This window comes from Eptatretus burgeri, chromosome 2 (assembly GCF_056783735.1).
Source record: "Eptatretus burgeri isolate ZD-2024b chromosome 2, Ebu_testis_v1, whole genome shotgun sequence".
NCBI lineage: Eukaryota > Metazoa > Chordata > Myxini > Myxiniformes > Myxinidae > Eptatretus > Eptatretus burgeri.
In genome coordinates, this window is record NC_140962.1 from 94,043,848 (window position 1) to 94,068,474 (window position 24,627).

Below are 24,627 nucleotides of genomic sequence, written 5' to 3' on the forward strand. Positions count from 1 at the left end.
CCCTGCAAAAATGGATTTAATCGGACAACGCATTCTCCTCAAAATCGATGGAAACCAATTTCAAAATGGCTGCCATGGAGGCCGAATTGAAAAATCGCAGCACGCCCATTTTTGAAAGGAACCTTCCTCTACTCAACCCCAACACACCCTGCAAAAATGTATTTAATCGGACAAGGCGTTCTCCTCGAAATCGACGGAAACCAATTTCAAGATGGTTGCCATGGAGGCCACATTGAAAAATCGCAGCGCGCCCATTTTCGAAAGGAACCTTCCTCTACTCAACCCCAACATACCCTGCAAAAATGGATTTAATCGGACAAGGAATTCTCCTCAAAATTGACGGAAACCAAAAGTTGACAGACGGACGGACGCCCGGACGCCCGACCGGACAATGCCTTTGACGACAATACCCTTTTGCCAATTCGGGCTGAGGGGTAATAATAATGAATCGTCATTGAACAAGAAATGACATACGGAGATCCTGTAAAACTATATCTACAAGATCTAGTAGAGACACAACAGTTAACAATGGTGCCCAAACGTAAAACGATGGACAAAATTAATTGTACCAAAAGGCAAAGAAAGGTTGTGACATTGTGCGAAGAAATAGAGTTGTTAGATATATCGGCAAGAAGTGAAAGTGCGGCGTCGGTGGGCCGCCATTACCAGATCAATGAATCAACTGTGTGTAAACACGAGTCAAACATCTGTGCAAGGGTTCCTGCCAGCAAAGCGCAAAAGGCTCATTCCAGTCCCTTGATCCTCATATTAAAATGATGGAAAGAGCGCTTAATGTTTGGATTGAGGACCAAACAGAAAAAAAGAAAAAAAATGCCTTTCAGTGGACCGGTGTCCAGCAGAAATCATTGTGGATATACCAATATTTTTACGAAACACCAGGGACCGAAGGCTCCAGTTCAACCATGGCGCATGGAACTAATCGAGGCGAAGGGATTTATGCTGGAGCAGGTTTATCATCGCCAAAGAGATGGGATTATTTTGGAAGAGGATGCCATCTCGTACCTTCCTGTCCAAGCAGGGAAGATCTGCTCCTGATCAAGGCGGCTAAGGATCATTTTACTTTTCTCCTATGTAGCAGGCACCTTCATTGTGCATTGCAGCAGGCGCCTTCATCGTGCTCCCGATGATCCAACAGCCATCGTAATTTCTACATCCACATCTTTCTGATATGCACCACCCCCCCCCCCCCAATCGCAGCATTATCATCTCTGAGCTAAGTCTTGTGTTTTCTATTTACGGCAGAGTACAGTACTGTTACGGCTGTGGAAATTCGCAGAACACCATAAAGGTCCTTAGTTAAGTTCGATCGATAAGTCTGTGTTCAGTTAGATTTCCCCACCATTGTTTAATGAATATTATTCGTGTAACACGGCTGTGATCCTTTGAGATAGTGGTTTTCTTTTCCTATCGTTATTTTGGACACACCACCATTACAACAACCAACATCGCTCCCAAATAACCACAACGCCAACATCACCACAACCACGATCGCTTCCACCAATCACAACCAAATCACCACCACCAACGTCGCTCTCGACCACCGCTTCGCGGCGGCCTCCACCGCCACCACCATCGTTCCCACACAACAACAATTACGCCAACCACCTAACCACCTTCCCCGCTACGCCAACTGTCGATCCCCTTCTCCACAAACCACATCACAACCCTCTCTGCTCATGTAAACCGTCTCTATGAAGCGAAAGAAACCAGAGGAGTTCCGATGGTGCGCGGATTTTCCCGCCTGATTCTCCCGCCTTGTTATTCCCGCCTGTTTTCCCCACGCTTTGGTGTGGGGGAAGGGCGATGCGGGTCAAAGGTCGAAGGTCATGTGAAGGAGGGGACTCATTTTGGGGGAATGAATCTCCCTGGACCTGTGCCAAGAATGATTCTCTCGGCCCCCGCGAGGCGCATGGGGAGGGGGGGCGAGAGGGCACGCCCCTTTTCTGGAAGCTTCCCGCAGGAGCTGGAAGGGGGGCAGAGCGATAAACGGGGAGGAGCGAGGCGTTGGAACTGGGGGGATATAAGGGCGCGCAGGACAACAGTTGGGGGCTTTTGGTCTTGTTGTTGTTGGTGTCTTCTTCGTGGTGGTTTCGTCTTGGTCTTCGGAGAGTCTTGGGTTCGGTGGTTGGGGTCGAGTCGTCGGAGCTCGCAGTCGGTGGGGAGTCCGGGCGTGGCACGAGGGACGCGGACGGGAGGCGCCGCTTTGCAGCTCTGCCGCGCAGCCTGCGCACCCGGGAGGAGAGCGCAGGAGCTCGCTCGCCCACCATCGCACCACGAGGGTGCAGGTAACCTGCAACGGTCTCGTGGGGTCCGTTCGGTCAACCAGGCTCCACGCCATAAAGGTCTACGGACCCTGTCTGGCGCCCTCGTCTTTGAGGGTGGCCTTTTCCTTTCTTTTGAATGAATGTTGGTGGCGCCGTGTCCTGTAAGTAAAAACTGTTAAGTGACTAGATAATTGCTTATAGACGGTCGTAGTGCTTTCACCTTGCTCGTGTCTTTGTCCCCGTTCCGTGCACGATTGTTTGCCTGTATACGTGTTTTTGAATACCTGCATTGATTGCATTGCTGTACATACGCGTATAATAAATGTGCTGGTCTAAATGTAACCCGTTTGTCGTGTCTTTTTCCCCCATTGGAACGCCATATTGCATCTCGGAATATTAGTAGGGTTTTAAATACCCGTTAAATAGAATCGGATCCGGCGAGGTCGGGCGGTAATAGCCGCTCGGTTATCACTGAAGAACGGAACAGACCGCTTGAGCGGTTCGTGTCAAAGCCGACCTGCGCCGAGGTACGGTCTCCCGGTAGGCTATCCGCGCAGGTACTTAGGTATATCGATATTCGGTGATTGACCCTATTTTGCGTGGGTAGAAAATTGGCTAGGCCGTGGTGGGGTTGAAGACCCACCCGTGACAGGGTTCCGGCGTTGTTCCGGAAGGTCACGACTGAATTGTCCATCCGGTGGGCGAGCGGCTACTATTAGTGAAAAGCGGTTGTTTGCACGCCGGTGGGGGTGAATTCGTAACAGTACGAACAAGTACATAATATGTTTACCTTCACCCTCTCGCTGTTTTGGAATAAATTTAAAACGTAAATGTTTTGTGTTTTTGTTAAATTTACTATATATATATATATATATATATATATATATATATATATATATATATATATATATATATATATATATATATATATATTGTATTTACATGTTTATTTCAATGTTAACATCCTTTAAATATATTTACATGAATATTTCAATTGAAATTTGTTTATTTTTCTGGCTGCCGTCGATCTTCCTCAATATTTTCTTGAAGTCCAGGAACCGAACCCCCCTTTTCCCATTGGCCCTTGTTTTTCACGATCATGGTTTTCACTACTGCAGCAATTTCAGGAACCAAACCCCTGTGATATTGGAGGGTTTACTGTACACTCAAAAGGCTAATATCATGCAACGCATCTCTACCGACTGTACAGAAGACTTGAAGCATTTCATTTTGAAACTGGTTGAGAAAAAAAATTATACATTAAAAAAAGGTAACACTAACAATAACAATTGGGATCCGTACAAATCTAAACTCCCAACCCTCCCTGTAGGCCCAACCCCAACATGCTTACATAACAAACAGACAATCCCTCATAAAATATCATGAAGAAATACATCTGGAATCGTGAACATCAATGGATTGGATGCAGGATCTCAAAGTGACAATCTACGATGCAACGGAGATGAACACAAGCTCACCGTCAATGGTCTTTGTGGTAGTCAGAGCAAATGTATCTTCTCGTTCAAACTCGTCTCCAACCTCTTCCCAAGCAGCCGAAAAATTTGGCTTCACCACTTTTTGCATGTGGTCTGCCAAGGTGACCTCAACATCTTCCAGCTGCGGTCAAGGTAAGGGTTGCAAAATTTTGTTGCAAGTTTAATCCTGATTCAACCACAATCACCACGACCACCAATTGCGTTTACAAAATCTGAGCAGAATATCCGAATTGATGCATCTCAGCATCTTTACCAGCGAGACGCTTTGAGTTCTGTGATAGAAGATGACCCAAATTGGCTAATACACTCTTAAAACATTGGGGCAATACCCCTGGGCACTCACCTCATAGCGGCTGGATAAGATAACCAGGGAATCACTGGTAGGCACGGATGACCCACAAAATATGCAATGGAGAAGGAAGTAAATACCGATGGATTAATTTTTTTAATGCCATAAACAAACCTTGGTAGATCATGAAGGTTGTGGGAAAGTTTCATCAAAATCGCATGTTTAGTTTCAAAGAAGTTACAAGTATTTGTAGATGGACGGACGAACGGTGGATGCACCATCTCATCATCTCCCAGAATGACGTTCAAGGTGAGCTAAAAATGAATCCTGGGAAGCTTTTCATTATAAAAGGCAGGGTACTGTTGACTCCCCAAAATAAACTGAAAACTTGGGCCTTTTTGCTAAGAGTTTTATCACCTCCAGGTAAACAGTTATTCTATGACAATATTAACATAGACATGTTGTAAAATCATCAATCTTTAAAAATAAAAAATATAACTATTTCATTGCTTTTGTGACTGATTAATTCCATCAAGTTTCACCAACATTACTCGACTATAGTATGGCCGTGACACCCATCACAGAGTACAGCTGAAAGAAAAAGGCTAAAAAGGGGTCACATTGCAACCATCATGTGATGCGTGATTGCCACGCCAAACCAAACCGGAACTGTCCAACAAGTTTAAGTATCATTGAATGATTAAAATAGGCTTCTTATTGGCTGAACTACTACAGAGTTGCTCATTAATGCAGCCATCATCAAAGTGTACTCACTGCCAGCAAGAACAGCCCGATGCAATAGCATTGAGCTGCTATTGTCAGGCTTATAGAACAGGGTAAATGTGCTTCAGAATTATCAGCATCAGGTTGGCCATGATGCTCCCGGTCGATACCCAACTTAAAAAGGCAACAAGGTCATTCACATTGATTGTCCTTTATAGTCCCACAACATCCAACCCCAATGATCGCTTTTCCCTCTCTCAAAACATTCTTGTTCAAAACAAGGCCCAGCTTTTGTTTTCACAGATTGCTGTTGGTCGCGTCATGGTACATACCACATACTCGTCGTTATAGCCATCGTCATCAGCAATCCCGGTGTTAGGGTCACAATCTTTCACGACAAACTTCATGGTGCAGCTAAATGTGCACGACACTGAAAATAACAAAAAAAACTGGATGCATAATCAAAAGAAAAGAAAAAAACAAAGAAGGAAGAGGCAGGACACAGCAGGATTATGAAGATAAGAGATGGTGCTGAAAAGTATACACACCAGAAGAAGGGTCATTTTCGGGCAGTGCAACTAGTGTGTAAGTAACTCCTGGCTGGTTGTAAGAGAGGCTCGCTGCTGGCTGGTATGAGATGACTTCATACGCCTCTGAGGGCTCCATTTGGACCAATACCCGCTCAAGAATTTGGTCGTTGAGCGTGTTGGTACAGTCAAACTGCCAGGGAAACAGAACATGGATTTTTTAAGCATTAAAACCTCTCAGGGTCAAAATTAAAATACACATGAAAAAGACAAGGAGGTGGTTGTCAGGGTGAAGTCACATCAAGTGCATAAACAGGGATGTCAGTGAGGTTTTGTGAAATAACAAAGAAAAACAAAAAAACCCCAAAATAATTAACCACACAAAGCACCTGAACACAAATCCAAAGGTGTTAATGTACACTCGAGGCAGGTTGGGGCTGCATTCCCCCAGGAAAAAGTTTTGAAAACAAAGCTGCATTGTCTTCATTTCAACACCAAATCCAAGTTCAGGTTATACCACAACCACCACCACCACCACCACCACCACCACCACCACAGTTTAATAATATAACACAACCACAATAACTAAACTGCAATGGAGTGCTTGATAAATTGTGGTTGCAATATTGAAAATGAGAACGGCACTCGAGAGAGCATACATCCCCGAGGCTGAACAGTTTACATTTTGTATCCCACTGATAGGCCAGACCTGGATCTGGATCTAAACCCAAATGTGATCAGCTTCTTCTTGTCACCTAACCAAACTTGTCATCAACCAAGTTTTGTAATGTCCCGGATCGTTGAGGAGGTTGCATATACATGCATTCAATTTATGATAGACATATTAGGAAAGTGTCCATATTGTTGTGAAAATGAGTCCAAGGGGTTAACATTGCTTAGCATAGTTGAGTTACCTCCTTGATAAATATCTTAAAGTAAGCATAAAGTAATTAATTGTGATGTTAGATATGCGTCGTTATATGTAATAGAAAGATGACGTCCACCCTTCCAAAGGTGTCTATCTAAAAATCACCATCCCTGTGACCTGTGAGCCTTTGTTTTATGTTCTATCCTTTGTAATCTGTCATTTATGTATCTTTTAAGAGTTTAATAGGCCTTGATGCACTATAGGTGGGAAATGTATAGGCATGAACATACATGAAATGTAGTATAGGCTGCACCTGTGCAACAAGACTCGGGGAGGGCCGTCCCAAGGTGACAAGTAGGAAGGGGGCAGTAGTCCACTCCTCAAATGGGCCTTTCGGCCAATGGTGAGTGGGAGGGGAGGAGCACGACATGTCATGGATGATGTACGAGGTGGTGACTACAAAAACGGGTGAGCTAGGCCTAAGAAAAAGAGAAGCTCGGATTTAGCATGGGAGAGAGCTGTGAACTTCGCTCATGCTGCTGCACAGAGCCACACCCACCCAGCCAGAGCCACGGCCTCTCCTCTCCTCCCAAGCTCAGAGCACGCAGAACTCAGCAGCCCGTTCCCCGCCAGAGCAGATGGGACCTGGGACTTTCCATCATTCTGCTGTGTCTTGCCAGACATCGCACGGTATTTCCTGTGTTGTGATTCCCTCTGTCCCTCCACCTTGGTGTGAATGATTGGGACCAATAAGGCTTAGTTATTTTAGGATCGCCGTGCCGCATTGCTTCTTGGGCAAGTATTTGGTCTTGCATCCCGTTGTGATTACGTCTCTTGCATTTCCTATCCCCCATGTGACCATTGTTTATAATTTAAAATACCTCGTCTCAGGGTGAATTTGAACCATTGTGATTGTTCTTGTGATTAAGGAAGGTCTGTTGAGGATGAAATGGCAATGGCAATTCATTAACACTGTATATCCAGACCATGTCGCACACCTCATTGGCTCGTTCAGTTGTGAATTAGAAACAAGGTGTGTGGCACCAATTAGCATAATGCAATGGCTGATTTGACGGTTTCACCACCACAGTATTGGAGTCGAAAGAACTGTATTCCAGCCCGGGTTGGCCGTTTATGTCCACTGTTGACACTGCCTGCTGGGATTCATATCAGGCGACTGGGACGACCCGACGGCTACAATATATATATATATATATATATATATATATATATATATATATATATATATATATATATATATATATATATATATATCCATGAATAACAACTTCATTATAACATGGTGAACAAGTGCATTATATGGGATTTGAACCCACGGTGTCCCAGAATCGTGAAGCAAACTTAGGAAACAAAACAAGCTTAGATCAAAAGAGGCTGAAACAGGAAAACAGAAAAGTGCTTTAAAAGGAGAAGGGACAAGACAAGCAAGGATAAAGCAAACTGCACACACCTGGAAAACGAGGTGCTGGCGGAAAGTGTGCCGCACACAGCGCACCACATACTCGGTCTCAGATTCCGTGAGCTGTGCTGCTGCCGAAGATTTGAACAAAGGTCCAAAGGCCTGCAGTTCAGGGATGGCTGCCAGTTGTTCTGCACAGAGGCACAAAATGCTAGATTTCAAAAATAAAACGATTACAACAAAACAACAAATATCCGCCAAAATGGCGGGACACCTGACATTTTCACAAATGAGAAAACATTGCGTAGACATTTTGGTGTACAAAATCACAAGCAGCATTAAAAGTCGATAAGAATAAATATTTATGATTATAAATGGCTACAACGTTCTTCTTTTCTTTCTCTCTCTATCTATCTTCGCATGCAAGAACTTTATCATACCTTGAAATATTTCTTGCCGCGATGCAACCACTTTTTCAGGCTGTTTGGTCATGGCCAAGGGATTCCTCTCTAACACAAAGGAAAAATGAATGAAGGTTGCCCAGACAATTCATACACAGAAACAGTAATGCCAAGAGTGTCTATTCTTCAATATCAAGTTAATCTTCCCATCAATTTATCTTCAAATGTCAAGTTTGGCACAACCTTTCCACCCCTCCCTTCAAGTCTACACAATCTGTTTTTGCTACTCCCCCAAAGAATGTCAGCCCTCCCAATCAGATATTCCTCCCCATACACACCCTCTCCCAAATCAGATATTCCTCCCCATACATATCCTCTCCCAATCAGATATTCCTCCCCACACACACCCGCTCCCAATCAGATATTCCTCCCCACACACACCCTCTCCCAATCAGATATTCCTCCCCACACACACCCTCTCCCAATCAGATATTCCTTCCCATACACACCCTCTCCCAATCAGATATTCCTCCCCATACACACCCTCCTCTCCTAATCAGATATTCCTCCCCATACACACCCTCTCCCAATCAGATATTCCTCCCCATACACACCCTCTCCCAATCAGATATTCCTCCCCATCAGATATTCCTCCCCATATACACCCTCTCCCAATCAGATATTCCTCCCCACACACACCCTCTCCCAATCAGATATTCCTCCCCATATACACCGTCTCCCAATCAGATATTCCTCCCCACACACACCCTCTCCCAATCAGATATTCTTCCCCACACACACCCTCTCCCAATCAGATATTCCTCCCCACACACACACCCTCTCCCAATCAGATATTCCTCCCCATACACACCCTCTCCCAATCAGATATTCCTCCCCATCAGATATTCCTCCCCACACACACCCTCTCCCAATCAGATATTCCTCCCCATATACACCGTCTCCCAATCAGATATTCCTCCCCACACACACCCTCTCCCAATCAGCACTACTCCCCCTTCCAATCAGCTTCAGGTGTGCAACTTCAACCCCTCATAAAAATGACATTTCCATCTGTAACCTCTTTTCCCACAATAGCTCTGCTTGTCTGCTAGTTGGCTTCTTCCGAGACTTCAAAACATGGTCAATCGTCAAACCATATGAACTCCACCAATGTGAATAAAGGAGGAAAATAAAAAATTGCTTTCTTGGGGCATGATATTGAATAAAAGGGGGGGGGAAGGGGGAGGTGACAAACAAAAGACGTACCCATTGTCTTCTGTTCAGGCAATAGGGCTGTGGCCAGTGGCACAGACTTCATGTCAAAAGGTTTCTCCGATGGTTCCATGGTGTACTGATGCAAAGATCGTTCAAGACCAGGAATAGAGACAGAAAGTGCTAAGGGGGGTTTGGAGAAGCACAGCAAGGTTTAGTGACTAGAAGAGGTGAAAGTGGGATGAAAGAAGATGAAGAGCAGAAGGAAAGATTTTGGGGAAAGATTACTGCAACGGGGATTTATCAAGACTGGAGACGGGGTAAATAAAGTCAGATGTGGAATAGAAAAAAACCTAAGAAATGAGGTGGGAAATAGAATATAAATTATATAAAACTTACAAGATGGTATTCATCGAATACTTACCCCATGCATCATTGAGAAAGACTTTGTGAGGGCCAACTCTTCTAGCGGCAAATTTGTAACTACAGCTTTCTACACTTCTGAGGTAAATGCGTACAAATTATACTTTGAAAAGCCTGCTACAAAGTACATTCATAAACCTTTACAAAGAAACTTTTATTCTCGTTCGAGTGTTTTCATAACGATATCAAGGCTGATAAAGACACCAGAATAGATCGCAAAAGTATAAATTGGGAGATCGTTAAAACGACAAATTGTGCTTCTTCACTTTCTTTCACGAGACGAGCACAATGGAGGCTGAAATGATTGCAATGATTCGAATTTCTAACGGGAGGAAGTGACTGTCTCTGGGCATTAGGCTTTGTTTAATTCACCATGTAAGTTCTGAGGGGGAAAATGTCATCCAAGTAATATGTGCTAGAATCGAACAGACATGTAGCATGTGGTAAAGTTTCAATTTCCTCCGTTGAACTGTTTTCGATGTAAGCTCACTCGAACTGCCACTTTACATCTGCTGGCAGTGATGACGGGGTACCAAGACGTCTCACTTTGATCGAACACCTGACCCATTACATCCTCTTTATTCAATTGAATTCAGAATGGGATTTTAAAAAAAATTAAGTTCAAATCAAATGGAAGACCAAATAAAATAGGTCCTGCATTGGAGTCGTTAGAAGGAACCCGAACGACCAAAAAGCAAAGATGAAGTCATCAGGAGGAATCTGGATAGGATTCAGATTTCAGCTGCTACTACTCTACCCTCAAACCCATCCAGGTATGGTCAAGTGAGCCTCATTTAAAATAAATAAATAAAATCAAAAATAACCCAGATTCAAAATATTAAATAATTCTGTCTGCCAGACCATGCATCCGATAAGGTTGAAATTTAAAACATATATTCCTCATCACTACGAGATCATAATTTGGAAGCTTCACCTCAATTGATGCAGCGGTTCAAGAGAAATTTTAAAAAGAAGAAGATTTTAGTTCAATCCAATATGGCTGCCAGACCATGTGATGAAAGTCTTTTTCGCTTTTTGCTCATTTCCCTATTATTCCCCATTTTATTTGAGCACCTGAACTCTCACCCTCTCTTTTGTGAGGTGTCAAAATGAGTCATTCCTACCCAATGTACTACCTCACTGCTGATGCCGCTCTGACACACACAGATTTGACTCACTCACACCTTATATCCATCCATCCATCATCCTGATCCCTATCCCATCTCCCTATTTTGCTCTGACGAAGCGTTACCACCCAAAACATCAGCTTTTCCTTGCTTTCCAAAGTGGTCAATATTCATGGCGGTCAACTTCTGATCGATAAATGTTCTGTTGATTCCATCCATTTTGATCTGTCCGCCAAGGCACAATGACACTGGCCTTCGTGTGCAAGGCTAATTTTCCATTCTACTTTAAGAAATGAGGACTTTGATAACACATGTGTAACACCATTAACCAAACTAGGCCGTTGACTCGAACAGAGTTTTAGGAGGGATGGGGAACGAATATTTGAGATTCGTACCATTCAGGATGTATGCTGCATTGAGGACCTTCTGCCGCTGCTGAAGAATGTGCAGATAGAACGTAACTCTATCTCGAACTTCATCATCTTCATCCATTATGCACCTGTTCCAAGCACCAGCAGAATCATTTAAAAAAAAACAACTATCAAAAGGGTCATGGAAGACCTTACACAAATTTAATGCCAAACAAAGCATTGTTATATCATCATTTGAATTATGATTAAAAGGTCAATGACACCAATTTTGGTGCAATTCTTATGATGATAGCTTATGTGGGAAGACAAACGTGTAAGACTTGAAACATTTCCCATTAATGGAGATATTTTGATTTGAGTCACATGCCATGCCCCTTCGTCAATGTTCACTGTTTGTGCAGTAATGTGCAATGGCGATTGGTTTGCCTATTTAGGCCCATCATCAGCCACAGAAAACGTTATTTCAATGCCCAGGACTTTGTCTGTATGTACAGTGCCTACAGAAAGTCTACACCCTCTTTCAAATTTTTCACCTTTTGTTGCTTCATAACCTGTAATTAAATTTCATTAAATCAGACTTTTCCCACCTTTACTTATGCCTCGTAACCCAGAACTTTCATGTGAAAAACAAATACCACAAATTTCAGAAAATTATTTAAAAATACAAAACGAGAATATCTTGGTTGGATAAGTGTCCACCTCCCTGAGTTAATACTTGGTGGAAACACCTTTGACAGCAATGACAGCTGTGATTCTGTTGGGATGGGTCTCTACCATTTTTGTACACCTTGATTTGGCAATATTTGCCCATTCTTCTGTACAAAACCATTCAAGCTCAGTCAAGTTGTGTGAGGAACGTTGATGAACAGCAATCTTCAAGTCATGCCACAGATTTTCGATTGGATTTAGGTCGGGGCTCTGACTGGGCTATTCAAGGACATTTATCTTTTTGTTCCTTTGCCACTCCAGTGTAGCTTTGGCTGTGTGCTACGGGTTGTTGTCATGCTGAAAGGTGAACTTCCTTCACAATTTTAACTTTCTTGAAGAGGGCAGCAGGTTTTCCTCTCGGATTTTTCTGTATTTTGTTCCATCCATTTTCCCTTCTATCCTGGCAAGTGCCCCCAGTCCCTGCTGATGAGAAACATCCCTATAACATGATGCTGCCACCACCATGCTGCACAGTAGGGATGGCGTTCTTTGGGTGATGTACCGTGTTGTGTTTGCGCCAAACGTAATCTTTTGCATTTAGGCCAAAAAGTTCCATCTTGGTTTCATCAGACCACAAAACTTTTTGCCACCTGGCTTCAGAATCTCAGGAGTGTTTTTTGCATTCCTCAAATGGAACTCAAGGTGGGCTTTTTTGAGTAATGGCTTCCTTCTTGCCACCCTACTGTACAGGCCAGACGTGTGGAGTGCTTGGGATATTGTTGTCACACGCACACAGTGACCAGTCTTTGCCATAAAGGCATGTAGCTCTTTCAAAGTTGCCATTGGCCTCTTGATGGCCTCCCTCATCAGTCTGCTCCTTGCTTGGTCATCCAGTTTGGAGGGATGACCTGATATAGGCAGGGTCTTGGTGGTACCATACCCCTTCCACTTAATGATTGTCTTGACTGTGCTCCAAGGGATATTCAAGGCCTTTGAAATATTTTTATACCCATCCCCTGATCTGTGCCTTTCCACAACTTTATCCCAGAGGTCTATTGAAAGCTCCTTGGTGCTCATGGTTGTGAATGCACTACCCAACAGAGGAAACCTTCAGGAACAGCCGACTCTATTCTGAAATAATCAAAAACACTACAATTTGACACAGGTGGAGGCCAATTAACTTGGTGTGTGATTTTGAAGGCGATTGGTTACACAGGAGCGAATTTACAATTGCAATTATCAGGGGGATGTACACTTATCCAACCAAGATATTCTAGTTTTGTATTTTTAATTAATTTTCTGAAATTTGTGGGTTACGATGTGTAAATAAAGGTGGAAAAAGTCTGATTTCATGAAATTTAATTCCAGACCACAAGGCACCAAAAGGTGAAAATTTTGAAAGGGGGTGTAGACTTTCTATAGGCACTGTATATGTGTACGCACTGACAATCAGCATTTTTAAAATGCAGGTGAAAGTCTTAAATTGTGCGACAGACCATAAATACAGAATTATCAGTTTTTATTTGTATATCATTTAAAATTTTGGAATAAAAGGCTTTTTGTGGAGTCATATTCCTATCTCCATTTAAAACAAAACAACAGGGCAAACACATTTACTAAACCTCTACATAAAAGTTCGCAATGAGTTGTCTCGCATCAAGATTCAGCCATTATTTTCTTTAATCCAACTGAATCGTAATGAAATTTTAAGAATTGCCAAAACATCACCGCTTAAAGCACATTGACTGATTCATTAAGCTGGATATCTTAACGGCGCCAATAATTACCTCCACCACCGAAGGTAGACGGAGGTTATGTTTTCACCGATGTCGGTCTATGAGCAGGATATCTCAAAAAGTTTTGGACAGGTTTGGATGAAACTTGGACAGGTTGGGTGTGTGAAAAGGACAAATTGATTAGATTTTGGTGACGATCTAGAATCTAGAAACTCGAATTTTTCATGGGATTCTTCATAATTAACAGATCGAGCCAGAAACTATATATAGCACCATCAAGTTGTCGACGGATTACACCAAAACTTGGTGGATGAGTTGGGTAGGTGACAAAAAGAGGCCGATTTGATTTTTGTTCAGGACCGGATGCAGATTCGTCCTATCAGTGGGATACAAAATGTAAACCGTTTAGCCTGGTGGAGGAATGTGCTCCACGAAGTGCCGTTCCAGTTTTACTGCCGTTTTAAATTTGTCGCATCAGATTTTTCCCACAATAAATGATTGCTTATTGCTTGTTGTGCTTGTAGAGTTATGCTTTTCCCAATGTTCACATACACAAGTTTTCTACTCTATACCCTGCTTGCTGGGGCTTAGTACAGCAAACTTTGTGCCTACTCTATCATCAATTGTTGGCTGTTTTCCGCAGGATTCCTCCACAGTATTTAACATACTAAGCCACATTCAGTATGCTAGTTTAAGGCCTCAACAAAGGGCAATTATCAAACGATGTTTCAGACCTTTGATTGCAAGATATAATTCATCAAATGTGCTCAAGTGCAGATCCTATGTCAGCAACTCTAAGAAATGAAAAATAAAGTTAGCCAAGCACAATACTTTGAGAACATTCAACTGAGAAATAAATCCCTTCTTGAGAGTGGCCTGAAGGGCTATTATCATGTGAACATCCATAGTGGTTAAATTCCCTTTTGAAGTTGCCAGCTCCCTTGGAGTTCATTTCATTAAACGAAGATACACTCACACGTATCATCTGTAGCAACAAATCTCCACTAACTCTGTAAAAAAAAAATTATGCAGAGAGAAGTTTTTCCATTCACACGAAGATGATTATTAATATGGCTCAGGAGAAAGGTAGCAAACTAGTCGACGTCAGAAGAAGGCACGGCAGTGAATCACGTGTTTAGTTGTCAAGAGAATTTCCACAAGCCATGACCTCATACGAGATTTTCAGCTCTCATATGAGCCTCGATAAGGTACACAAAAACAAAAAAGCCTCAGATAGCAACTTATACTCTCCAATAGGCTAGTCTTGCCAGACAAAATGCTTGTGCTGTGTTTAAACAGACTTCTTCTTCGTTCATATGCAGCACAAGGCTGTGGGGTCACATCATTAACTGAGGGTGTGGCTGTGCCTCTCAAGCAATGCCCTCTGCTGCTTCGAGCAGGAACTTGTAATTTCCCTATGGTGCTCGCCTCCCGTATTTTCACTAAAATAACCCGCCCCTGGTATACCCCGCACCTGGGGAAAAAAGTGCTCGAGGAAAATTTCAGGCAAGTATTCCTCGCAAGCCAGCTTTCCTGTCCACATGACCATGGTATGTTCAGTTACTAAGTTTATTGTAGAGTGCTCGCCAAGTGGCTTAAGCACTCAAGTAAGCACTCCATTTGAAACAGTTGAAAAGGCACAGCAGGCTTGGCAAGCACTAACTTGCTGCTTGGTGACTGAACAGATCCCTGGAGATATGCAATGTCCATATTCCCAGCAGCTGAAATGGCTTTGTTGTCAACGGCCAACAAACGGCTCTTTTCAAATATAACTGCGGAAAATAACCAATCGACATGAAAATGAATATCTTTAAAAAGGGTTGGTGTAATTAAACTGATGTATTAAAACCCAGCGTGGTCGGTAGCAATGCGATCGGAAACCATGCTGCTCATTCATTAGAAATGTAGAAATATCCTGCAGGCTGTTGAATTTTGTATCATTCCATGAAATAGTCCATAACATCCCAAGTACCTGTCATACAATGTCTGTCAGTAGAAGTAAGAGAAAACGTCACCATTTCATGGCTGACTTCAAACAGAGGCTGGTCATGTATTTGATTCATGGAAGAAGGAAGACGATTTACAGGTACCTCACATAGCTTTGGAATTACATATATACATATATATATATATATATATATATATATATATATATATATATATATATATATATATATATATATATACACATACATGTGTGTGTGTGCAGGTAAAATATGCAAAAGAACTGTAATTAAAATTGCAACCCCCTCCCCCCCAAAAAACAAAAACAAAACAGACTATTTTTGTATCTCCTTGATAATTTGACTTGCACCCCCCCCCCTCCCCATGGTTATGTCACGCGCTATATGATGAAATACCATATAACCCGCACCCGAGTATACCCTGCAGTTGGAATTTTTACCCCATGGGAGACCCCAAGGGGTCTAAGCGCCGCTCGCGTTCTCTCTTTTCTTGTGTACAGTTCATTTGAACGTCTATTTCTCTATTATTCTTGAACAGAATTCAATGAAAATTGACAGGCATAAACTAGACACATTCGCAGGCATTAACTGAGCACAAAGTCCGATTCCGGTCCTTTGGGCCGACAAACGAAACTTTCGCCTCATTTTCTTAAAATCGTCATTTCTCGGTTATTAGTGAACGGAACCAATCCAAACTTGACAGGTATATTCTGGAGACCATTCCCCAGGCATTAACTGGACCCAAAGTGCATTTCTGGCCCTTGGGCCGAGAAACAGCCCTTTTCGGCCCATTTTCTTAAAATTAAGTCGCAAATGATGATATAAAACTAGCCTCACTCTAGTGAGGTGTTCTGGTTTATTTTTCTGATGCGATGAAAATCTCACCAAATTTCAAAACTATCTGTTGCCCGTGTTATCGCTCACCTGAGAGTTGTACGAATGAACTCCCACGGGGTATGCTCACAATTTGAACTTGTTGTAACTAATTTAACGTATAGCCCATGGGTTATTTGGGTGAAAATACGGTACTCAAGGTGAAGAACACCATGTGATCCTTAATGTCCACTAACTCATGCTCGCAGACACGACCCCATTTAACGGCAATCTGTGGAACGAGACACATTGATGAATCATCCTGCCTGTGAAACACCAGGATGACAGTTTATAGCTGGGTTGGGATTCAAACAAGGGCGAGAAGGCTTGGAGGTGAGCTTTAAGCACACTTACTTTGTCCTACTAATCCATGGTTCTGCATGTATTAATGCTTCTGAAGCTTCGGCATAAATCTTTCACATACTAACTTGTTATCACAAACTACAGCTGTCAAACCTTTGGGTATATTCTGGATGACCTCTGGACTGTTGTGCTACTCTTCCCTTCCTCTTTGTGCATCTTAACCTCTCCCCCACCCCACCCCTTTACCCTTTGCAATTTAGCTCCTGCATGAGCCGAGACTTGTATTAAAAGAACTGCTCCTGTGTGAATGCATCTTTAATCTTGGATCGTTTTACATGAGATTCCCTCCTATAATAAAGGCACTTTGAAAATGCCTTGCTCAGCACAGCTCATGCTTCACTTATTGCAACACATAGATTGGAAACGTTAGCTTTCAAATTCTACAAAACTTTGGTTAAAAATGGCAAAATATTGTAATCGTAACTTTACTGTCCACAAAATGGTATCTACTATGATATGGTATGATATGATGAGGTGCGTGTGTGTGTGCGTGTGCGTGTGCGTGTGCGTGTGCGTGTGTGTGAATATGTGTATTAATTACGCACTATTAGAATGTACCTTTTGACCCTCAAAACTGCTGACGCCCCTTCGAACTTTGAAGACCGTTTATGACCCCCCTCCCCCCCCCAAAAGTACAAAAAGTCCCCGAGGACCCAAAGTCCTGGAGGACCTGAAGACTGTACATCCTGTCAACGCTTTAAGACTCGACTGTACAACAACAAAAAAATCCATTAGAATTCCCATGTTTTAAACGCATGCCATGTTGAGGTATATAAAGCAGCTTAATATGTCCTTCTACCAAGGCATGGCATTCAAATTACAAAATATATAACAAAAATAACAACATTGCAACAAAACATATAGTAATTAACGCTATTAGTATTTACAACAATGATAAGAATAGGAGTATCATATGGCAATAATAATAACTAACATATAATCCCCATGCTGGCCCAAAGTACATCTGGGTTTAGTGAAAGGCAAGCTAATGCTGAAGCAGTCAGTACAGCAAGCAGGTATGCAACAAGGCTGTGGTCCAATGAACCAAATTTTCATTGGTCTTCAAAGGGCCCACGAGTAATTATAAAAACACGACTTGCGAATCAAAAATGTACATACACAAGCAATGATGTCATTTACTTAACTTTTCATGGGCCAATTCTTTGCGACTTGTGCACCAAAGTATCAGGTGTTTGTGTGCTTCACGGTTGGTGTATACTTGCTAACATGCGATTATTGATTCATCTTGTGTTTTAAAATGTTGTTGGTGCGTTACTCTTTCATGATAGAACCGTAGTGCCCACCAGAGGCTACAAATTATGGGTGTAGGTACTTCAGAATCTAGGAAAAGTTTTAAATACCGCACGTTGGCGTTTTGAGGCCACCATAAAGTGTATATTTGGATGTGGGGTCGGGCAGCGCTGCCAGATACCCCCTCTGGTATATCAATATAACCAAACTTAAAGATCAAACTCTGCATCACTTAGCATAAGGAAAGCAGCAATCATCTGATATCAGCTGAGACAATCCAAAATCCCCGATCCAAATTATTATTATTAATTATTGCTTATTTCAATAACGACCTATTTCGTACAAGATAAGTGACAAGTCTCCGGTTGGCAGTAGTCTGGCACGTCTGGTCAAATCACAGGGAATAACGATGCAACATCACAAAAAAAGATATACAATGTCTAAAAGCACAAAAGATGAATGGAATGCATATCCCTGGAAAGCCTACCTCTGCAAGAGGACCAGGATACTGGGCAGAAGCTCCTCATTCTGAGCTCCAAACTTAGCCAGTGCACTCACTGCAGCTGAACACAGACACAGGCCACGGATCAAGAATGAAAGATTCAAAGGATGAAACAACGTGAAGTGGCATTTTATTCATTTCATATCAAAGGGCATTTAACCCTCCTGTCCATTCATATTCATACTTCATAGTACTTATCCAATGGTCTGATTCCTCACACCCGATTACAAATTATACATGTGGCGAAAAGGCCAAGATATAGGCTAGGTCATTACTCGCATCACTGTGTACTAACCTGCACGGACAGCCTCATTCTCCAGTATGACACGGTTGTATATGAAACGGATGTACTTTGCAGGGTTGGGCGTGCGTGAACCCTCTCGTCCCAGGAGGTGCAGAATCCGGGTGGCCAGCACCGTGTGCTCACAGTCCTCAATGAACTCGCATAGGTGGGCCAGACCAGGCTCCTTGCTATCAGTGCTTTCCTCCACGATGCTGATAATGCAGTCAACTATCGCGCGTTTGTACTCAAAGCCACCCTGTACACAACAATTTCAGATGAGATAAAGAATTGGTTGTGACATAGTCTCGGGATTGTGTTTGACCGAAAGCATGGATGCTTGAGCGCAAAATGCTTTTTGGTTGTCAAGATAAGAGTTGACAGAAAGGGAATGTTGTTAGAGTAAGGATCGAACCTCATCTCTGAGCATTGAGGAGAGAAAGTTCATCATGACAGGGTGTTTGCGTGGGTACTTCTGGCAAAGTGCGCTGATCGCCTGCACCACTACCACCTGGGGAAAAGGCGAAACAAAAGATAAAGTAAACGTTTTCGAATATGCTGAGAAAAGGTAAGTGGCAATGAAGAACAATTAGACATCATTTAATCCAGCTACTGCGATAGAGTGGACAATTCTGCTATTGTACAGGGAGGATAGTGTTTGAATTCGTATACTGGGTGTGCTGCCCAAAGGCAAGTTCAGAACTGCAATAACAGTTTCTTGGCAAAGGGTGGATTGCCATTGCCTCGAGAGGATAGCAAGCATTACAAATATATGGCCAAACATTCCCCCCCAAGCATTGGTTACCTTGAATTCATCCGATATCTCAGACATAAAGGAAGAAATCTGTTTCATGAGGCGATCGATGCTGCCCTCGCTTCCTGTTTTGAGCAGTGTTGTGATCGCCAGTGTAGCAATACTTCGGTTTGAGTCCGTGATCAAGTTCTCCAGATCCAGATTGCATGCGGTCACCGCCGATGGGTGCTTCATGGAGACCTGCCATGGGTGCAGTGACAATCAAAAGGGGAATCATGTTTGTTGTTTACACTGAACTCAGCAGCACTTGAAAACTGTGTAAAGTAACCAGTGTTTTCTAACCCAAGTGTAATGTGGATTACTTTCAATAAAATGTGATTTTGTTTCCTTCACCAGTCTACTTTGGTCTACTGCATGATGTACATCTTCCTCGACATAGTCCATTTTGTTTTTTCTATCTTCTACGACACCAAGCCATTGCACTCTGGACAGTGAATTCTTCAATTTAATTTCTCCTTATAGTCCTTCTCTCGGTTATCAGTTTTGTCATCCAGCAGTTCCCCATTCTTCTTGCTATGTCTCAAGCCCAGTTTCGTTTCAGTTTATTTGATTGTGACCAATATGTCATTTGATTTACTTTTCCATCTTATCTATTAGCTTCTCTTTTGATTATGCCAAGACAGCATCTTTCCATGCCTCTCTGCATGGTGATCAATTTTGGCTCCACCTTCTTTGTAAGAGACCACGTTTCACTGGCAAACGTCACTGATGGTATCCGTGCATGGGAATGTTCTACTAAGTTGGGATGGCAACCTCCAACTTGTGTTTTTACTTTTTTGTGAAAGTGGGGAATTATCACAAGTGGGTGAATTATCAAACCTGCCAAGGCACTCCTGGACAGAATAAATTGAAAACTGTATGATATCACTAAACGAGAAAGGCACTCTTTGACATCACGACGTCGACAGATATGGCTCCGCCTACATTATTACATCATTACACATACTTGTACCAAGTTTGATTTAAATCTCTGAACTGAGATTCAAAACATGAAATAATTATGGCTGCCAGACCATGCGACTGACAAGGTTGAAATTTGAAATATATATTCCGCATGACAACCAGATCATAATTGTGACGTTTCATGTGAATTGATGAAGCGGTTCAAGAGAAATATACATTTTAAGATTTCTGTTCAATCCAATATGGCTGCCAGACCATGTGAAGGATTAATTATTCATGAAAACCCTGGTATCCCCAAGGCTTGGGGAACATGTGGGTTAAGTTTTCCCTCGATCTGTCAAGCACTTCTGGAGAAGAAGATTTTTAAAAGGTTTATTCTTAAAAACATAGCTGTCAAACCATGTGACCGACGACATCATAAATGGAGAACTTTTTGTTCCTCATGGATAGGCGATCATACCTGTAAAGTTTCACCTCGATCTGTTCAGCCATTTCGGAGAAGATTTTTGAAGGTTTGTACGTCAAAATAAATGACTGTCAAACCACATGACTGATGACGTCATCAATTTTTCCCCCCATACAATTTAGCCATGGGCAACACTCAAAAATTTTCAAACTGATTGGATAAAGTGTTAGACGTATGCCACTATGATGTAATAACGAAACCACCTGTGATGTCAAACAATGTATATATATATATATATATATATATATATATATATATATATATATATATATATATATATACATACATATATACATATACACATATACACACACACATATATATATATATATATATATATATATATATATATATATATATATATATATATATATATATATATATACATATACATACACAGTACATCACACTTATTTCACATGGGGAGTACTTGATAAGTGTAAAGTTTCAATTTTTTTCCATGGAGCAGTTTCAGAGATACAGAGGTCCAAAATTTCCCTTTTTTCCAACATGGCTGTCACATGACGTGACCTATGACATTATAATTATCATTAAAGCATTCTGCATGAGTCATCATACCGATGGTGAAAATTTTGTGTCAATCGGATAAGTGGTAGCAGTGAAAACAGAAAATTAACAGAGGGACGTACGCACATACGTACAACCCGAAAATATAATGCTTCCGGTGACTTCGTCAGCGGAAGCAAAAAATAAAATCAAACAATAAAAAAAAGAAACCTCCCAGAAGCTGTACAAATCATTTGAAAATACGCCAATTCTGTGTGTTAAAATATAACGAAAACTATCGTTATCAGACATTTGGGGAATGAGTGGAAACATGTGTTGTTCGTTTGTGGTACAAAATTCAACTTAGAGGTTGTAATGAGGGTGTGCATGGAATGTTCTACGAAGTTGGGATGGCCACCGCCAACTTGTGTTTTTACTTTTATGGAAAATTTTTATCATAATTTGATAATTGTCTGTTTCTTTGTTGTGTTTGTCTTCAATGCACGCCTGCACAGCTGGTTGGAATGTCTTAAAAAGTTGAGCTTGTACATTAAAACAAAATAAAGTCTTCCATCCCCCTTCCACAGGGCGAGTGTTTCTAGTGATAATATTAATATCAACCATTTGTTCCTTAAACTCAACGTCCAATTATTTGCATTTTTTAACAATCATTCTCCAAACACTAGTTTCCTTCTCTATTTTTTTTCCAACCACAAACACAATGCTGCAGTCTAAGGATATTCTTCAGCAGCACTGCTCAAGTCTTTATAATTCGTAAATTTCCAAAACCTAACGCAAGCTTTTACAGAACCACTGATCCCAAGAGCCCCAAATGCTTCGTCATTTTTTTCATTATTTATACAAATAAGTGTGTGTGTGTGTGTGTGTGTGTGTGTGTGTGTGTGTGTGTGTGTGTGTGTGTGTGTGTGTGTGTGTGTGTGTGTGTGTTTTCATAAAGCATAACATTTTCTCTGCTAACTCCCCTCACCTTTCCCGTTCCCATTATCTCTCGTTAGTTCTCTCCCTCTCGTTCGTTCTCTCTCTCTGTCCTACTCCATACTCCAGTCCTCTACGGTCCAATCCTTATGGTCTTTTGCAAACCTCAGCCTGGCTCTTCTTTGCTTCTCATTGATGAAGGGCTTTTTTTCTAGCTTTGCACGACTTCAGCCCTGCCCCGAGGAGCCTGTTGCGAACCGTCCTCGCCGTGCACTTCACCCCAGCTGCTGTTTGCCATTCTTTTTGTAGGTCACTTGATGTCATCCTACGGTTGTTGAGTGACATTCAAATGAGTTGGCGGTCATCCCGGTCAGTGGAAAGTCGTTTTCGCCCTCTGCCAGTCTGTAGCTTTGTTGTCCCCAATGTCTGCTGCTTGACCTTGTTCTTATGAACCACTGTCTTTGAAATTTTAAGGATGGAAGCAACGTGATGCTCACTGTATCCCTCCGCCAGTAAAGCCAGAATTTAACCCTTCTTTTCCTCACTCATAACTTTTCTTTTCAACCCTTTTGGCATGGTCAATAGTTATTTTTTTGATTCCAATTACTTTTGAGGTACTACAAGCACTGTTTTTGCCATCCAGCTGGTCCTATTGCAAGAGGGTAGTGATGACCACACCAGTGGTTTTTATACTTTTCCTTGTTAAATAAGATTCGGTTCAGGTGATCACCTAATCAGTACCTCACTAAGTAGAATGAGGTGTGCCTGTGTTGGAATGGAATAGCTGCCATACATGTAGAGATGTTGATTTAAATTTTTTTTGGAGTGCTCTCTTATTTTTTTCCAGAGCTGTGTATATATATATATATATATATATATATATATATATATATATATATATATATATATATATATATATATATATATATATATATACATACATATTGTTGTGGAAATGGCCCTTAGTATGCTATTAAATATAGGATTAGCCCAGACCCCCCATTAAATGCATGTTTAGTCAGGTTGTTCGGTAAAGACGCTACTTGTGTGTCGGGAGGTGTAGGATGCAATTTATTGTTCGTGCGGTGGTGGTGCACCGAGAGCTTCTTCTTCTTCCTTCCCCTCTCCGGACGAGGCCCCGCCCAGTTGGCTGAGAGGGAGTGGCCGAGAGAGGGAAGTGAAACTAAGGGGAGGAGCCAGTGGGCTTCGAGACGAGCGAACGAAGGAAAGGCAGTGTGGATCTGCGACGAGAGCGCTGAGGTCGAGTCTGCCAGGCAGTAGGAAAAACTGCATGAGGGTATTTGCGATCGGCTGTTCGTAAAGAGCGAGCCGAAAGAAAGGCAAGGAAGGGACTGAATGAGGTCTGTCTGCCATCGGCTGGGAGAGGATCTGCCTGAGGTCGAGTGTGTGATCGGCAATAGGAGGAACTGAACCTGAGGGGCGAATCTGCCGAGGGAGGAACTGAACCTGAGGGCTCGGCTGCAATCTGCTTCGAGAGGACCTGGCTGCTGTGTGAGTCTGGATCGGCTTTCGTGAGGAGACATCGACACGTTCATCCGGAGTCCAGTGACGGAGCCTCTGACTGTCCCTACTCTCCTCACGGCTTGACGACGTCTTGGAATCCCATGAACCCAGCTTGTTGGAGGCCAACACCCCGATTTGGTCTTGTCTGGTGAACAGGCCAGGCCTGGACTTGTATGCTGGGCCTTTTGAAAAGCCAGCTGGAGCATACCACCATGGATCTTTCGCTCTGGTGCAGTCGACCTCGCGGGGTCTGAACGCGCAAGAGTGCGTGCATGAGGTCTGCGACAAATGGATGACGCCTCCATTTTGCCACGTGGCATGCTCGAGCTTGGGGCTCGAATCCGTAGACGTCGGCTTGTTAGGAGCCACATTCGCGCTTTTGACGCTTTCCTCTCGTCCATGAAACATCACCAAGTACTCTGTCTTGTCTGCATGCCGTTTAAGGCTTATTTCGTTAGAGTCCCCTTCGAAACCTATAATCCGTAGCTCCCTAGGTAATAACGGCTTATAGATTAATTATAACATTGTCGTGAATGTTTTGCTTATGTCGTGTTCCCCGCTGTCCCCCAAAAAATCTGACTGATTCGTATGAAGTTGCCGCTTTGGGTTTATTTGTGCCGCGCTGAAAAACAATTCGCTCGATTTGGATATAAAACGAAAATGGTTACAGACTGGTAGACTCCGCTCGGTCTCAGAGAAAACCAGTCTGTAACCGGGG

The 24,627-nt window shown here is 42.4% G+C and overlaps 1 protein-coding gene across 1 annotated transcript in view; it reads right to left on the reverse strand.

Annotated features, from left to right (window-relative positions):
• LOC147032585 (coatomer subunit gamma-2-like) overlaps positions 1 to 24,627 on the reverse strand; it is a 62,195-nt gene that overhangs the window by 11,657 nt on the left and 25,911 nt on the right. The window contains exons 12-22 of the mRNA XM_085870325.1: positions 19,565 to 19,753; positions 19,175 to 19,270; positions 18,775 to 19,018; positions 18,465 to 18,540; positions 11,167 to 11,270; positions 9,276 to 9,404; positions 8,049 to 8,117; positions 7,660 to 7,799; positions 5,342 to 5,513; positions 5,126 to 5,223; positions 3,764 to 3,902 (exon numbers count right to left, since the gene is read on the reverse strand). Of these exons, the coding sequence (XP_085726451.1) occupies positions 3,764 to 3,902; positions 5,126 to 5,223; positions 5,342 to 5,513; positions 7,660 to 7,799; positions 8,049 to 8,117; positions 9,276 to 9,404; positions 11,167 to 11,270; positions 18,465 to 18,540; positions 18,775 to 19,018; positions 19,175 to 19,270; positions 19,565 to 19,753 (1,456 nt within the window). The remainder of the gene's footprint in view (positions 1 to 3,763; positions 3,903 to 5,125; positions 5,224 to 5,341; positions 5,514 to 7,659; positions 7,800 to 8,048; positions 8,118 to 9,275; positions 9,405 to 11,166; positions 11,271 to 18,464; positions 18,541 to 18,774; positions 19,019 to 19,174; positions 19,271 to 19,564; positions 19,754 to 24,627) is intronic.